At 38.2% G+C, this 18458-nt stretch overlaps 1 protein-coding gene across 2 annotated transcripts; it reads right to left on the bottom strand.

Moving 5' to 3' along the window:
* Positions 1–2631: 2631 nt before the first annotated feature.
* Positions 2632–17934, bottom strand: LOC121944967 (long-chain-fatty-acid--CoA ligase ACSBG2-like). Of its 2 annotated transcripts, none has more exons than XM_042488948.1 (15): positions 17496–17934; positions 14932–15006; positions 14691–14821; positions 12065–12345; positions 10358–10446; positions 8753–8873; positions 8575–8655; positions 7798–7947; positions 7494–7661; positions 7229–7410; positions 5580–5813; positions 5160–5377; positions 4268–4407; positions 3937–4180; positions 2632–3638 (listed from the first exon to the last, which is right to left on the bottom strand). In XM_042488948.1, the coding sequence occupies exons 2-15, from the start codon at positions 14994–14996 to the stop codon at positions 3547–3549; spliced, it is 2196 nt and encodes a 731-aa protein (XP_042344882.1). In that variant the 5' UTR covers positions 14997–15006; positions 17496–17934; the 3' UTR covers positions 2632–3546. The 2 variants fall into 2 exon arrangements, with proteins under 2 accessions (XP_042344882.1, XP_042344883.1); XM_042488949.1 differs by lacking the exon at positions 17496–17934 and adding an exon at positions 16909–16927.
* Positions 17935–18458: the final 524 nt, after the last annotated feature.

Here is an 18458-nt window from a genome sequence, read left to right as displayed (position 1 = left end):
TTAAGAATGATGACTGACAACATCTAGTGTTTCCGTGTGAGACAACAGAAATACTCAAAGATTGAGCCGTGTGCCAAATCTGGCCCTAAATAGGATGCCAGTAGACCTCCAAACCATTTTCTAATTCACAAGAAAAATAAATTGGAGTTGATTTTGTACTTTTGGTATATATAAGTTGCCAGAGTGCATAAAACAGCATCAAAATAGAGCTTTTTTCATATAAAAAAAAAATCCTTGAAGCATCCTAAAATCATAGAAATGTCCTCAAATCCTTTAAGTATTTGAAATCCTAGAAATTTCCTAAAATCTTTGAAATGTCCTAAAATCTTTGAAATGTCCTAAAATGTCTTGAATTCCCAGAAGCATACTAAAAGCTGCAAAATAACCTAAAATCCCAAAAAAATCTAAAATCCTAGAAACATTGTAAAGTTCTAGAAACGTCCTGAAATTCTAGAAGTGTCCTAAAATTCTAGAAACATGCGACTGCGACTGGCCCCTGGCCTCCTGTCGTTTTGAAAATTGGCCCCCATGCGAAGCTTTTGTACAATAAGTCACCTGTATGCATACAGTAGATCTTGGCTCTTATTTGGATGTTTTATTTACGAAACGGCATGTACATTTAACATTAGCTTAGATATCCACTTTGAACAGTCAGTAGAAACACTTTAAGACGCATCAGCACAAACCTCTATTCCACAACTAAAATCCCTAAAAGCCTCCTTTGCACTTTTCAAATTGAGGTTAAACAAGGTCTTTACATTTACATCTCAACATGACGTCTGGGCACAATCTGGCTCATCTTAACAACACTGGGCCGCCTAACTTTCATGGTGGCTCCTGCATGCAAAGCAGGTTAATTTGATTTAAATCTCAAGCTAAAGATAATATTCCTGCTGAGCGACATCCTAAAGGACCTTTGATCCACTACAGCTTTAAAAATGTCTCAGAGGGAGAGAATCAGTCACTTTCAAACAAAATTCACTGGAATATTGTGTGGCGTGCAACACAGTCACATGACTTTGGTGACAAAATATAATTGCAAAAGAGATGCATGCCAAACAAATCGGCAGGACCTGCAATTAAAGTTTAGAAAATTGGAAATCGATAATGAGAGTGCAGACAGAGAAACTGCAAATACATACTGTACATTAAGCCCTAGTCAATGATGTAGTATATACTTTTTTTTTTTACCATGTGTGCTTTGGCACTGTTACTGTAAATATGCAGTCCTAATTTGACCCCTGTCTGACGCGATCTTTCGGGTAATTGGTTTTCAGTGATTAAAAAATTAACTGAAGCTTGAGTAAATAAAATTCATCATCATCATCAACACCAGTTGCCAACCCCCTTAACTCTTATGATGAAAATACAATGACATAAAACACAATTATAGAAAATAATAGAAAGTTGTGACTTTTCACACATTTAAATATAGAGTCTGAGTTGTGTGCTAGTATTTTCTGAGCAGGCCTAATATTTCAGCATAGACGTTTGCGATGATTTTACATTTTGTTATTCTTTTCAAAATAAATAAGTTTGTTATCTTTAAGGTGCTGAAACAGGAAGTTGCACAACTGACAAAAAATAATTGCATACAATTTGGATACTTGAGATCAACTAGATCTGACTAGATTTTTATTTTGAGTAATTAAAAAAAAAATGATATACAGTTATGCTAGCAGCTCTGAAGCTTTAACTTACTTTGGTGATTTGAGCTAACTGCTAACATTAGCATGCTAACATGCTGATGTTTAGCAGACATAATGTCATGTTTGCTATCGTAGCTTAGCATGTTAGCATACTAACAACATGGCTAACAATGCTACAGTTGCACTAAAGACAAAGTACAGCTGAGGTTAATAACCAAACTAGGTAGTTTCAATGGATTTTAATCATAAACCATTGTAGTAGGCCTAATTGAAAAGTGAACTAAATGTAATGTAAATAAAGAAATAAAAGAAGTCACAAGTTCCCAAAAATGTTTAAAAAAAAAATTGGTTAGAAGTTGGCAAAAACTTGACAATGACTTTTAAGAGAAGCATAAACTGCTAACATTAGCATGCTAAGATGCTGCTATATCACCATCAAGCATGCTAACATTTGCTAGCACTAAAAAGAAGGTATAGTTTGAGGCCATTATTTTGGCGATATTTTACTTTCTAACTAAAGTATTGAACAAATTTAACATGTGGTAATGGTATATAAGTGCTCAAAACTAAATTACTTTTAAGCGAAGATGTGCGCTATCATGCTAAGATGCTAGCTATGTTCACCACCTAACGTATCAGCATGCTAACATTTGCTAGCCCAAAAAAGAAGTAATGCCAAGAATTATGACAGTTTTGCAGGTATTTTACTAATAAACTAAAGTATTGGGCAAATTTTTTAAAAATGTGGTAAAAATAGACGATTAAAGTCAAACATTTGCTTATTCCAGCTACTAAAATGTTAATTTAACCTGCTTTTCTCTGTTTCACACAATGCTGCATCATATTTTAAAATTAAAATGTAGAATAGTAGTAGTCCTACATCAGAATCCTCTGACGTACTCTTTATTCACTTCAGAAAAAGTGATGAGTCAAACATAAAAAAAATAGAAATGCTCACATTCTTAAACTAGGTGTATTTAATTTGTCCAAATCACTCACTTTTTATTGATAATCATGAAACATCTATCACAAAATAAACATTTCAATATTTGTCAAACTGTACATGGAGAAGCACAAATTAAGATAAATGCTTTACAATTTGTGATTAGATTATTACACCATTGATATTCTTACATTATTGCAAAAATACTTATTAAAACATCACCTCTAGTCTTCAGAGGGAATGTCTGCAGCTTTGCCAGATGGGGATTATCTCACAAGATGAGACCGGCTGGCAATTAAGGCTGTAAAATCTTAAATACATACTGCTGCTTCAAAAATAAAATACATACTGGTATGCTTATGACAAGACAAGAAAGTGTCATCTTTTAGGCCACAGTAGGTTAACAAAATTTCCTTCATAAACTGTAAAAATGATTACAAACAATCCAGTGTTTCCCAGCGTATAATATATATATATATATATATATAATAGCGTATAATTCACTTGTATGTGCCATGTAATACATGGCAAGATTTTGGCTCTGATTTGGATGTTTTATTTACAAAACCTACACAGCTGCTGTGAAACTGTATGTACATTTAAAAGCTTAAATATGGACTTGGGACAGTCAACAGAAACATATTAAAACACAGCAGCACAAACTTCAATTCCATTAAATAGAACACAATCGAGATTTTTTTCTTCTAATCCTCTATAAATTATAAGTCTCTTTTGCACTTTTAACATTCAGGTGCAAAGAAGTGAAAATGGAGAAATATAACATATCTTTTTCTTAAATTGTGTTAGATTTTCTAAAACTTTTCAGATCAAACTGCACCGTAGATGAAGGGTTAGACTTATACATTTCCAAACATGACGCATGGAGACAATACGAAGTTCATAAACATGCCACAAGTCTGTCTTCAGTATTATCTCCTCTCTGTGCGGTGCAATCTACTGTTTTTTTGTGGCCTCTGCATACAGTTTGTCTATTTTCTCCTGGTACATCTTCACCACAATGGGCCTTCTCAGTTTCATTGTGGGTCCTGCAAAAACAAGAAAAGCAGGTTAATTTGATATAAATCTCAAGTCAAAGCTTCAACTTCAGCTGAGAGGCAACCATACGACAACATTTGATCCACTTTGCCTTTTAAAAGTGTTTTTGAGGGAGAGATTCAACCGCAACCACAACAAACTACTGGAATGTTGTCTGCGACAAGACCTAACATGACCTGGATATTAAACTTGACTGACATCAATAGTGAATACTTCCTTAATAATAGTGTTGAATCACAACCTCTGCTCCAGTTTTAATACCAACAGAAAGAAAACAAAATAACCCACCCAGTTCTCCTCCACTGATGGAGAAGTCTCGCTCCAGCGGGACCCACTTCTGGACCTTCTGGGCGTTAGATGTCGCTCTGGCGTTAACGCGCTCCATGCCCTCCTGAATGGCTCTGTAGATGGCTGGCTCCTTATTGGCTATAATCTCTGACACCCTGGTCGCCTTGACGTTGTGCTGCTTGCAGAAGGCCAAAGCCTCGGGGCTCAGCTCATCTGTGGGCTCACCGTTGTCGTCCACGACGCACTGTGGAAACGCAGAGAAGGATCATTGTCGTGCTTGTTTTATTTTATTCATTCAGCAGCTTTAACTGTGCGCAGGAATAGATGTTACCTTAAACGTGAGCAGCATGGAGAGGAACTTGAGTTTGTCTCCGAGCAGCATGGCGTTGCTAATGATGGGCACCTCAGCCTTCAGTGCGTCCTCGATGGGCACAGGAGGGATGTTCTCTCCACCGGCCGTGATGATCAGTTCTGTGCAAATTTGCAGATTTTATGTAGAATTTTGTTTTTTAAGAATACAATGGAAAAATATTTAGTTAATACCAACAAGTCTGAAGGCCAACTTCCTTTAACCACAAACTAATGAAAAAGTCATCTAAACAATGAAATGCTGTTCGCACAGCAACATCAATCAAAAGCAACCTTTTTTTGTTAGTTCTTAGCATTGAGATGTTTTGATGCAAGTAGCAAACACAAAAACCCAGGATGATGTTACTACATCGTGTGCTAGAGCAACACTTTAAAGGCAGGTCTAATGTAGCTGGCTGATCTGTTGCTTTGTTGCTTGTGGTGTGAATACAGCATAAAGGTCACAAGACTGCAGAGAATTTGTTGCAAATTTGTGTTTTAGCATCAGATTATATAAATAAAAATTTTAAAAAATGCACTTGCATGTGCCATTGTAGAGTTCTTAGATCTCTTTAACGAACAGAGATCCTTCAGTAAAGAAATTTCTCTCTCTTCAAAACAAACATGTATTTTGACCGGTAAAAACACAGAATACAGGAGTTTCACATTAAAAATCTGTGTTTTTCTGGCACTCTCATCACAGAGGGGCCACTAACTGAAGTGGCCAACGCAATAACATGAATAGTCCTGTCGAGAGCCAGTGCTTGGTTTGTCCTTTGTTGGCTACTGTAGAAGCATGGCAGACTCTATGAACGAGGACCAACACCCTACGTGGATATAAACAGTGAGGCGGTGTAGTCGTGACTACAGCTTACCCTTGATCCTTCCTGTGATGTACAGGAAGTCGTGCTGGTCGTGTCTTCCCAGATCTCCAGAGTGCAGCCAGCCGTCCTGGTCGAGAGCCTCGGCTGTTTTGTCAGGCATGTTCAGGTAGCCCATGAAGACGTGTCGACCCCAAAAACATATCTCTCCACTGCCGTCGTTATCTGGGTTCTCCAGCTTCGTCTTGCAGCCGGCCATCAACTTTCCACAGCTGGAAAAACGAATCAAAGGTCAATAACGAGCTCATGCCAGATTATTTTCATTTTCAAACGTGTAATCTTGAACCACAAACATCGCTGACACAAGTGACATCACTCGTAAACACAAATGTGTAAAATATGTGGACAGCTTTTTTTCACATCCATATCAACAACACAGTTTAAACACACGCCCCATGATGCTTTGCTGCTGACCTTGTGATGCGGAAGTTGTTGGGTTGGGAGATGGTGTGTGGGCCTGTGCTTTCACTCATGCCGTATAACTCCAACAATGGGATGTTCAGGCTCATGAAGTACTCCAAAGTCTCTTTGGTGATGGGGGCAGCTCCTGTGAAGCAAAGCTTGCAGCGGTCCAAGCCCAGTGCTTCACGGACCCTCCTTAAAACCAGATTATTAGCCAGCGTGTAGCCCCACGGCACCTGATTCTCCCTGTAATCCAAAAAAAAGGTTAAAATTTGTTGTTAAGATTGGGCTCCAGAGAGAAATATTGTACTCTTTACTCTTTGATAGGACTTAAAGCAAATTAAACATGCTCCGCATTTCAACATAATATTTAAATATTGCTTGCGCGTTAAAACTAATCCAGTAGTAATATTCCAATGACATGATATTAGCACATTTTGCTGTTTAACACTTTTGTACCATTGCTTAGGTGAAATCTTGAATGTTTGGTTGTTACTTAAAACAGAGTATTTGGTTTTTAAAAGTGAGGTCATCTGCAAAAATCTCATAAACTGAGCATATTGTAATTGAAGTAGACTGAGGGCACTCGACTTCTGCGCCTCCTCTTTGCTCTGTTTTCAGTCTTTGGAAAATCTAGCCTGTGAGAGGAGAAACAATCACAGGTCGTTTTAGAGGAAGGTCGTTTTAGAGGAAGTTCCTATTGGCCAGTCATTGGCAGGGATCCTGCAGAGAAAGTTGCTATTTCAGCTGTGGCAACAACCACCTACACTGCAAAGCAGCCCATCTCAAAGCATTTCAGAGGTGGAGAGAAAATGTTGCTAATAGTTTAACCTCCTTTTAAATGGAGCTAAAGGCTTTCTGCTGCAGTTTCAAGCTCGTGTTTATGCAGCCAGGGTTAGCGAGAAACTGTAATCACATTGTGTCCTCCAACACGGGGAGAGAGCAGCAGCGCTCCAAATCCAGCCAGCACAAACCTGAGGGACAGTACAGCCCACACTCCCCACCTTGTCAGCAAACTTTTGTTGTTGTTGCTGTTACACGGGTTAAACCCAGCGCTGCAGCTAGCCACCAGCTCGTGACACTTGGGTCTGCGTCCCAAGCTGCTGCGCCCACTATCCTCCAAGTGACGCAGCCCACAGCGTCTGGGAGCGAGGTGGAGGCCACATGATGTGGCTGGCTAGCTAATTACTGTCTTTATCATACTGTGGTATGATGAAGAAAAAATAGAGAGAGGGGGAGGCAAAAAGAGGGGTAAATCAGTGTGATGGAAACACTGAGTTTCTTTATGAAATCCTAAGATCAGCAGTTTGATCCACATCTCATCATGAATTTCCCTGCAGGGATCAATAAAGTATCTTCTATCTATCATCCGCCGTTCCAGAAGTCGGAGTATTCTTTGGCATGGTACTAAAGCCTAAATTGCCCTCGATAGCTGTGCCATCAGTGTGTGAATGCATCTGAATGATTTACTGAGCAGCACGGTGGCACGTTGCTTGTTAGCCTCGGCCAACAGTGTGTGAATGTGTGTGTGAATTGGTGACAAGTGTAAAAGCACGTGGTCAGAGGAAAGAAAGAGATGCTATACAAGACAAATAGAGCACTGTTATGAACCTGACGTGCTCTTTGTTAATCCTGTCAGAGGGTCTTTGCTGCTGTCTCACCCGTTCATGATACTGTAGTTGTACTGCAGGCCTATGGACTTAGCCCAGTTTGCCACTGATCTCCTCATTGGGGAAGCCTTTTCACCAATGGCTTTCATTTTTTCCTGCATCTTCTCCCACACACGAGGAACTCCAAGGAAACAAGTTGGACGAGCCTCTTTCATTGTGTTTACTAAGGAGCCCTGGAGAGAAGAATGATATAGTAAAAAACAGGAAGACTTTATTATTAATTCTGTGCGTCAACAACAGGAGGCATCTTTCTTACCTTGAGGGCGTCTGGATCTGCAAAGTAGGTGGTCATGGCATAACTAACGCCCATCCACATGTCACATAGCTGGGCTGCCACGTGGCTGAGCGGCAGGTAACTGACCACAACCTCCTCAGCGTATCTTATATCTAGAGGGGTAGCTGCTGTACGGCTCGTCCATGTCAGCTGCACATTACAGAAATGGGACATCAGAGGTTTCTTATTTAAATATTTCTCTTGTATTTTAAAGGAATAACATTTAGACATTGTGTCAAAACAATAAAAGCTAGGAAAAGGAAAGTATCTTGTTTCGATAACTCACATTGTCGTGGCTCAACATGACTCCTTTAGGGTTGCCGGTGGTTCCAGAGGTAAAGATGAGAGTACAGCACTCGTTGGCCCGAAGACTGTCGATCACAGCATTCAGCTGCGCGTCGGGGACGTCCTCCCCCAGCTTCATGAACTCTGCCCACTACACAAATGTAGAGATTATGTTTTTTTCAACAATATTTTTTGATAAAGTTTCAACTGCACATAAAAAAAAAGAAATCAATATCATAATCCACTCCCACAGAAAAATAGATTTAAATAAACAATTACAAAAATAATTCTAATATAATAACAGATTACAAATGGACTGAAATACATAAATGAACCAGATTAGAAATAATAAACAAACAAATTGATAATGAAATAGATATAAAAAATAGAATGGTATGTAAGTACTATCAGTATCATAACAGTAATAATAACAATCATCAAAGTAATAAAATAAAATAAGATAAAAAAAAAAAAACCGGCAGGATCAATGCTTTTATTTTAACATCTGCCTTTCAGTCAGAGATATGTGCCCCTCATTGGCCAAGAAATACGTAAAAACAAACAGATATGATTAAAAAATGCCTCTCTATCCCGCTTGAACTTTGCTGAACTGCAGCTGTGTGAATTAACACGACGTCAGTCACATTTATCTAATTACAATACTTATTCCACTAGTAAGAAAGATTATGTTGCACAAGGCATCACAAACAGGATGCTATTGTATTCTTTATAATCGTGACTTATCTGCTTCATAAGTATGTTTGCTGATTGAACGTACTGAATACAGGAAGGGCGCTTTCTGCTGCACCTCGCCTTTGTACTGGACAATGGCTTTCAGATGAGGTAGCTGATCTTTAACCTGTTGGAAAAGACAAATTAAAGTCGTGTGAGGATGTATTTTTTTTCTAATTCTGCAAACAGTTTTTACAGGCACTCTTAATATTAAACCTCCAGACCTGCAGGATTTTATCGAGCTGTTTCTTGTCCTCCACCACCATGACGTTGGCCTCACAGCTGTCGGCCACATAACGACAAGCTTCAGGCGAGTTGGTGGTGTAAATACCGGTTGCCAGACCCCTGTGGCACAAATGGGATATTAAAAAAAAAACGCTTGTCAATACAAAAATTTCACACCACAATTTGTACAAATAATAACACAAGTTTTTCAGAAAGACATTAGTGATTTATTTATTTATTAAATTTTTTAAGCCTTAATTGCTCAATACTTTTGCTGGTTTATTATTATTATTATTATTATCATTAGTCATCACGGCTTTCAGATGAGGTATATTAATAATAATAATAATAATAATAATAATAATAATAATAATAATAATATTAATATTAATATTGTTATTAATAATAATAATAATAATAATATTAATATTAATATGTGATGTTATAAGCTGTTAAAACTGTTCAAAACATATCCCAAAAATGTTTTTAAAATTGACCAGTAGGAGGTGACGCCATTGCTAAAGGAGGGCCTGGCACGGCACAGATTTAATCATAAATGAAAGAGCGTCCGACCAATCATAAAACCTGTTTGTTATTTTAATAAAGGTGACGTAGACTGTCTTTCAACTCTAGCGATCCGCGTCAGCCTGAACCGTGAATTGCAACTTGCAGTATTTTTAACCTAATTTTAAACAGGAAGGCTTCATTAAGATGAAAAAAGTATTAAGCGTGTCAAGGCCAAATTAGGCAGAATTAATAATAAGTTACAAACATAAGACAGCTGACAACATTAAACAAAAATGTGATAATCAAGGTTTCTTATGCAGTTATACAAATGAATTTATCCTAAAAAAAACCAACCTAAATGGCATTTTAAAATCACAAAAAAAGCTGTCAACCAATCTAAAACAACCCATCTGGAATTTAAAATGCCCCAAAACATCAACAGCCTCAAGACAAAACACTGTGTTAATGATTTTTATTTTATACTTTAATTTACTAGATGCAAAAATTAAACTTGCATCCGTGTTGCACAATAAATTCAAGCCTTTATTTTAAGGAATTATGCCCATTGTCAGGAAATTATGCCGATGTGGAGGCGTGAATGGGCTGACGCTATTATTTACGCTACAGTTGACTCGATTCTGATAAGTTGGGCATCGGACATTTCACGTCTTCACGTCAGCCTGATAATGTACACCTGTTCAGGTATTTTCCCTCAGGTAGCCCACTCTTGAATTTAACAGAAACCCTGCAGCCAATCAGAATGAAGTATTCATTCAGCCCATGGTATAAGGTGAACAAACTAACCAAGTTCAATGTAACTGATTTATCATTAGACGACAGCTGGATACTAAATACTGACGATACTTTCTGCTGTTGATTTGATCTCTAAAAAAGCAGTGAGGAGTCTGCAAGTCTAACACATACATCAGGTTTCCTTTAAAGGGGTACAGCCCAAACAGGTTGTGTGCAGAGACAGAGAGATGTGAGATAAGCTCAGACAGAGATTAACATACAGAGTCAGCTGGAACAATGCTGAGGCATCTCCCCATAGTCTACGCTGGGTTTCACCAACCTCAGCTCCTGAAATGTGATCTTACCCGGCAAAGATGCAGCCGATGTCTGAGATGAACCACTCGGGGGAGTTAAATCCCAGAATCCCCACACCACGGTATCGCTCCAGCCCCAACTACAAGAAGACAAGTTCATAGTTGTTGTTTTTTTAAATCATGTATTTTTAATGGCACAGAGATGCAGAGCCTCCATTACTCTTGACCTACATCTCAATTCAAGAGCCACTCCAGCTCATGAGACACGAACATGTCCATGAAACAGGAGCGGTAACACAAGCTGAGAATTTCACACACCCCGGTGTTGATTTTCAGCAGCCTGTTCTCACACCACAGAAAATACAATGAGACGTAAAGACGCTCTGAGATGCTGTTTACAAAACAGGTGCCAGCAGGAATTTGAGGTTTTGTGATGCTGATATAAAGTTCACGTGCGAAGAAATTTCTCTTTTGAATCAAGTGCTGACTTATAGATTTAAGGTTATGTGAGGGTTTATCTGTATTGTGTGTAATTTCAGTCCTCCACTTTAACGAGACCTTTTTTACTGGCAAACAGGTTATGTGTTCACCTGAGACCACACTAAAACCAGAAAGCCCCTGAAGCGAGAACGACTAAAGATGGCTACTGTAAACGTCTGCGGGAGCATCACTGTCACACGTGCAGTGTTTTTTAGTGTGTTTATCATTAAACACAAAGACGTAATGGCAACGTGTTCACTTAGTTCCTTTTAAAGTTTAAGTCTATAAATGTGTTACAAACAATGATTGAATTTGCTTGCCTGGCTTCTGTTCCTACTGTTTATATTTTAAAAAAGGATATATTTCCTTCATTCCACAACGCTAAAGACAACGTAACACAGTTAATGTTTCATTCAAAATCAATGTGCTGGTGTCAAAAGAAAACAAACCAAATGTTTCCTGATTGCACTGCTGGAATAGTTTTTTGTACAATATATGCAAAACCAGTGTTCCAGTGTAACAAAGTACATGTACTCAAGTGCTATACTTAAGTGCAATTTTGCAGTATTTTTACTATACATGAGTATTTCTACTTTATGCTTCTTGATACTTCTACTATTCTACACTTAGAGACAAATGTTGTACTTTTTAATCCTGTGCATTTGTTTTAAAGCTTTAATGACTTTGCAGATTCAGAGTATTAACACAAGAGACCCAGAACATGCTAGAGGGACAACATGTGGTCTGGCCTGGGAACGTCTCGGGTCCCCCAGGAGGAGCCAGAGAGTGTTGCTGGGGAGAGGGACGCCTGGAGTGCCCTGCTTAGCCTGTTGCCCCCGCAACCTGATATAAAAAACTCCAATAACAAATAATGACATATTATAACATTAGTCTACCCAGAAGTATACAAAGTAAAATTATCTCCATCTTTACCAGCCGCAACATTAATGCATCAATAATTATAATCCAATAATGTAGCATACGTTATACTGAAACGGGCATTCTGCATAATAGGTACTTAGTATTTTTATGTTTTTACTTAACCCTTTGAAATCTGGATCGACATAATTTTTCTTGTGTTTCATTCAGACACCTTTGCAAGTATTTACACCTTCAAATTCTGAGCAAATTTGTTTGCTTTCTTTTGAAAAAGGGGCAATGAACTTTTTAACATAACTGAGTATCTTTAGATTGTGATATTGTCACTTTTAGTAAGTAGAATATCTGAGTAATTATTTCATCACTGTGCAGAACAAGTCAAAATGCAAACAGACAAACCTTGAGGAAACTTTTCGCTGCTGCCCGGCACTGCTCATAGTACTGCCTCCACGTCAGGGTCTCCCACTGACCCTCCTTCTTGAAAGCCAAGGCTGGATGATCCCCGTACTTTTCTGCTGTCTCCAGGAACCTCTGATGGACGGTGACTGGAGTCTCCGAGGCCGGACCCGAGCCCTCCATCTTCAGCCGGACCGCCTTGTCTCTGCTGCTGCTCCATAGCTGGTCAGCTGGTGCCAGAGTTGCCGGTGCATTGGACGTCAGGGGAACTGCCTTGGGCTCTTCTATAAAGGGACAACAGGGACAGCCGCGTGCACCCGCCATTGATGAAATTCAGAAGACACCAGCTCCACACAGAGACACAGCAAGCTTCAGAGGAAGACTCAGGTGAGTGAGAGGACGGCAGAGATCTCTTAACTCTCCCTGTGTGTGTGTTAGTTGCGCCTGATGTGTCAGAGCAACATGATTTGCAGGTTGTGCAGTGAGCAGGTGGGGGGAGGCAACACTGTTACCTGAGACAAAACAGGTATGTCTGTGTCTACCTACCAATCAGGTTTGGTCAGAGGAAATAATTTAGTTTCAATGCAAACCTGGCCTCAGCTGCCAGATGGGGAGCATCAGAGGACACATATAATAATGCTGTATTTGTTTTGCACAGTGCTCTGCCAAAACCTTCCTGCTATTTGCTTTTATATTATTCTCTTAATCATTCTTTACGTTATTTTCTTTTCCTGCCATCACTCTTGTCTTCTTACATCTGAGTTTCACCAAAACCAGTATAGATTTATTCTTTTGTTTCCTTCTTTTTCTCAATTTTTGTGTGCTTCTTCTGCAAAAAAAATAAAAATCTGTTTTATTTTGCTGTCAGCTTCAGACAAAATATGTTTGTCGAGGCACATTTTTATCTATTGTTTCAGCACCTTTGACCTCAGATGCAGTTTTCTTCCTGGGGCATGTGTCTTTATTTTAATAAAAGGTAAAGGTTAAATCTCTGAACCTCAGTCTGTTTTAAACAACTTAACATAACGTGAGCTGTTTTCTTTTATAAATCAGAAGTACCACCAGATGTTTCCTTCACTGTAAAACCCATTATAAATCCCTTTTTTTCATTTATCCACAGGCATATACTTGCTTGTATGACACAGAAATACTTCCTTTTAAATTCTAGTCATTGAAAATGCTGCGACTGTTTGAGAGCCTCTCAAACCAAAAAAAAAAAAAAAGAATACCTTGACAATGTGGAAAAATAACAATCTGTATCTGAGTGCCAAACCTGCAGTGGCTCTCTCTGATTTCAACTCGAGGATAGAAAAGTTACGTCGTGCTGGTTTTGGAAATCATTTGAAGGGGTCTCACACCTGGCACCTCAGATTATTATTGCATGGGTTTAAATGTGGCAGATTTGGGGCACTCAGGAGCTCACCTGGTAGAGCTATGTCCCACATCTCCTCTCTCCCCCCTTTCAAGCCACAGCTGTCCTATCCATCAGAGGCAAAAAAGCCTAAAAGTAATCCTTAAAAAAATAAATAAGACAAATTTGTGAGCTAAACATTCGTTCTGTAACTTTACTGTAGCGTACAAAAATAGGTTTCAATACTAGTAATGCTGTTTACACGAAATTACTACGTGGAGTGTTGCGATATACAGGTATTGATGATAACCTCGACATTTACTAATTAAATATTGATATTATTTTAACAATACACATATAATAATATCATATAAATAATACAGGGCATGCTAAATCATTTCCATTTCCCTCTGTTTTCGATTTGTCTCCCTTTCTTCACGCTGTGTTGCTGCTTTTTCACTATCCACTGAAGTGAATTTGTTACTTTTTACTGTTATAATTACTCGGTAATAACTTCAGTTATAATCTCCCTTCACCTACCTACACTTGTTTACTCGATTTTGAGTGTAAATTATTTGTGGAAAAACGACACAAATCTCAAACAAAGTTAAAGTTGAATATACTGATAGAATTATTTCTTTCTTTTCTATATATAACACAATAATAGCATTACTGTAAACTCTTTTGGACACAAAATCACGTCGTGAAAATCTGACATTGTGCCAGCCCTCATTCCTACCCTGCCAATATTATTTATTCTTAGGTGGCAGAAGTGAAAATCAGTCATCCTCAACATGTGTTGTGTTATGGTTTCAGAATGATAAAAATAGTTGAAAACAATTGAAACAAAAAATATCTGATAAATCTGAAAAAAATCTCTGTAAGGGAGCATGTCCCTGAAGCCCCTCAGTTTTGGGCTGAGCCCCGAATGTTTAAATTGACTGGTTTCACCCCAGTTGCACGTGTTTCTACATGTTCAACTGAAGAGTGATGCTGCCTTTTTAGATTGTATCATCTGAATTGTTTTTAGAGGCCTGAAAGTTGAAACTAATTTCAAAATTTCACTAGAGTCAGAACCAATGAACAGAACATGGGAGTATATGTTTGTTTTTTACCTTGTTAATCTGACAAACACTCAAATTTGTTTTGGACCCTTTAAGATCCACTGTGCTCTACTATACAGAAAGTCTAAAATAATTTTGTTTTCATCATTTTTCCCTTGTGAAGCATATTTTCAAAATGAGTTCCTCTCTCCGAATATTCCACTTTGACTCTTACCTAGTGAAAGTCGCTCAGTGGCATCTTCCAGCCCGGAGCTGGAGCTGAGCTCAGCTTTGGTGGTGTCTCCGTTGAGGATGAGAGTAGAGTGAGTTTTTAGGTTTGTCGAGTCTGACAGAGTCTGTGAGATGCTGTGGAAAAAAAGTCATTTCAAGATAAATAGTTTAAAATTAAATGCTTCTAAGTGGATCGAAATCTACATGATAATTAAGATGTGTCGGGCATGCATCATGTCACATACCTCTCATCTTTAACTTCCATGATCGCAACACCATTGCTTTCAACCGCACTCTCTTGGTCACTCATCCTGAATTTGCTGCAATAACAGAGAAAGCTATCTTATGGAGGTGCAGTAAAATCACCTCCTCTTCCACTGACGACCCCGTACACAGATAAGATTATCTGTTATGAAACCGCAGCGCTCTGGTCATTTATACTAGACTGACATTCACCAAAGTCATTGCAACAGGTCAGAGCCACTGCAATCGCTGAGTGTCGAAACTTTGAATATTGTGCCAGACAGCATTGCAGGACATCAGCATTCACCTTCGTACAATTGGCCCAAATAATCACACTTAGGAGCACAATTCACTCCAACTTAGTCAATGCTGGTTAATCAAAGCTAGCAAAGAGAGTAAGCAATGTTTCAGATGTAAGATGAAATGTAAATATTATCCTAGAGAGCATGTCCTGAGGGCCTCCTCCACCCTCTTGTGTACAGTATCTACTGTCGACAGTGAAATAATGCCATCTAGTGTGTAACGGATTCAACGTCTGTGTTTTCTGGTCACAGTTTGTACCTTTAAATAAATAAAATATCTGAAGTAATCAACCAATTCAACATATCTGAAGAGATACGATAAATGTTAACAACAAATTAGCAGTTATGGAAGAAGCACTTATACCTTTAACTAAAAGAGAGACGCTACAGGCGAAAGCATTGTTATTGTTTTGCTAGATGATTTTTTTGTCAGTTATTGTCATTTCTTCGTTCATATGACTGTTCTGGAAATGTATGCAAAAAGTCCATATTTAATTAAACTGTGCGTCATTTGCATATTTAAAGATAATTTCAGAAAGCTTGTAATACAAATTGGTTTGGTAAGTAATCAGGTTGGGAATTTTCAGGGTGATATCTATTTTATATATATACTTGTTGATTTATCATTCATAGCCTGATTTATATAACATTTTATTTCTAAAAACATGGCAAAAATGGATTTTATTAAGGCTTGTTAACAGTATTTTCTGATTTATGGAGTGATTAAAAAAAACATCCAAAGTTCCCTCTGTAAAAAAAAACAAAAACAAACTTTGACTCTAATATTACAACAAAGTGTAACATGAATTTTGAACCTGACTTCACCAGATGCCTGAAACATTTTAACTCATCCAGAATTGTGCAGCGAGACTAATCAAAACAAAAAAGAGAGAGCATATTACCCTGGTTTTACTGCAGGGTTTTTAAATACACATAAATAGGCAGCACAGCTTTTTTTAACTGTTCTCTAAAATTATGAAATACTAAATCCTGAATCCAAAAGCTATAAGAGATGGGTAAACATGTTTATATGATGGCTGAAAATTAATTTTTTTTATTTATTTAGTGTGGTTTTTATTTATTAGATTTCTTCTAATATCTCTTAATATTTTTTTACTTCTCTTTTATAGTTTGTTTTTCATCGACAGTCTTATAATTCTCTAATTTTGTTGTCTTTTTTATTTTAGTGTTGCAGTTTTATGTTGGAGCACTTTGAGCTGCATCCACTGTATGAAAAGTGCTCTCTAAATAAAGTTTATTATTATTATTGTTAAATATAGTGAAGTAAAAAAACTACATTATTTCCCTCTGAAATGTAAGTTGAGTAAACATAAAGTAGTATAAAATTGAGGTATTTAAGTAAAAGTACCTTAAAACTGTATTTAATTACAGTACCTTCTAGTTACTTCCACCACTGCAAGTTAGTGACACGTTCACTGACATATCTCAGGACGCATTTGTAATAAAATGCAGTCCGATAAAGATCTGTCAACCCAGCAGACTCTCAGTCTGACCTCCAGTTTTTAAGATAACTTTGGTCAAAAATTTTCTGGACCAAAGTTCATGTGACTTACAAAACTACAATGAGGCAATATGAAGTCTTTGCTCTGGATTATGCAAATATCAATGAAAGTGCCCTTTGATGCAGAAAAAGTAGATTCAAGACTTCTACATTACCCAGAAAGCAGATGTTACTTTTGAAGAAAACTGTTAAATTGACCCTCTGATTAAAAAATGAGCAGCAGGAATCCTACAGTGCCACAGGAAAACAGAGAGTCCAGAGTGTGTGAATCTGAGTGTGTAAAAGTGACATCCAGGAGACGACTCATGCTTGTAGCTGTGTATTTAGGGCCAATCGTTGTGGAGTGGAGGGGGTTAAAGAAAGACTCTGTCACTGTTGACCGAACAATAAAAAGGTGAAGGGGTCTTCTCACATCAGATGGGAGCTATTTCCATCCTTGAGTCAAGTGTTTGTCTCAAACATTCATCCCCGAAAGGCTGGACGGTTCAGTTTGCTTTTATAAACAATATCATAAATGTGTGCTGTGGTGTCATTTTCTCTATAATCTTAAAATTAAACTGTGATGTTCACTTATTTTCTTCTGCAAATTAGAAAAAATGAAGCAGAAAAAGAGCCGTAACAAAGATTTTCTTCGCGCACCTTGATGTGTGAATCCTCCCGCAGTCCCCATAGCAACTTAAGACAAAAGACACCGCGCGCAAGTCTTTTCACACACTCAAAAAAAGCAGAAACGTTTTCCTACCTTGTTCTGTGGCAGAGCTGATTGATAGTATCTGTCAGGTGCAGCAAAGACCTGGATCAACCTTCGCCCCCGCGCAGGTGCTCGACTGTTGCCCCCTGGAGAAAAGACCAGCCTATAGGAGACTTGCGTACATCCTGAGCTTCTGAGACTTTCGCAATCGTGAGGTCGTGTTGGACCAGTTAAAGATCCACCAACAAACTTGACCAAAGGTTACGGCTTCTCGAGGTGAAGAAGACCTGATACACAAACAGTCTGCAGCTAAACCGGCTGTGTTTGTATTAATAATAGCTGCTGGTATTGGTGACGGTCCAAAACAGTAAAGCTTGAGCATATGCAGGGGTGTTATTGAGACTTTTATCATCCCACATTGACTGAATGTAGATAAGTCATTATCAGATAGGCATGAGGAAACCTGCCCAGAGATGCGATAGTGATACAACCAGATAAGTTCCCTCAGGTTTATGAGGATGGACGAGACTTTGAACCATTAACAGTTATCCAACAGTTTAACAAAAATTGTGCAACTCTGGACTTTTTTGTGCCACATTGACACATTAAGAAATAAATGTTGGCCAAATACATGAAATTTTAGGGATATTTTCCATTTATTTGAGTCTTGATTTTCCTAAAAACATCTTCAATACTTCCATGTCTCTATCTTCATCTGACTACTTGTGTTTGCTACAAAAATTGCATAAATGAAATCAGCATCAAGCAGTTTAAAATGTCCAAAAATCAAACAATCCCTATCCCGTATTTCCTCTTTTCTGCTGAGCTGTGTGTTTCTGTCTGTCTGCGTTCAAGGAGCTGAACATTGTTTTATGAGTAAATATAGAGGAAAGTTCAACTCTCCCTCCCCCGAGCTCTCGAACGACCCACAGTTACCTTGCTCACGGGCACCGAGGTCACTGAATCGTACCACCCAGTCACACCACATCTGTGCAGACTCCCACCCTCACGGCT

This window comes from Plectropomus leopardus, chromosome 6, assembly GCF_008729295.1.
Source record: "Plectropomus leopardus isolate mb chromosome 6, YSFRI_Pleo_2.0, whole genome shotgun sequence".
Classification (NCBI taxonomy): Eukaryota; Metazoa; Chordata; class Actinopteri; order Perciformes; family Serranidae; genus Plectropomus; species Plectropomus leopardus.
The sequence above is the reverse complement of the archived record's forward strand: the minus strand, read 5'-3'. Positions and strand labels throughout refer to the sequence as shown.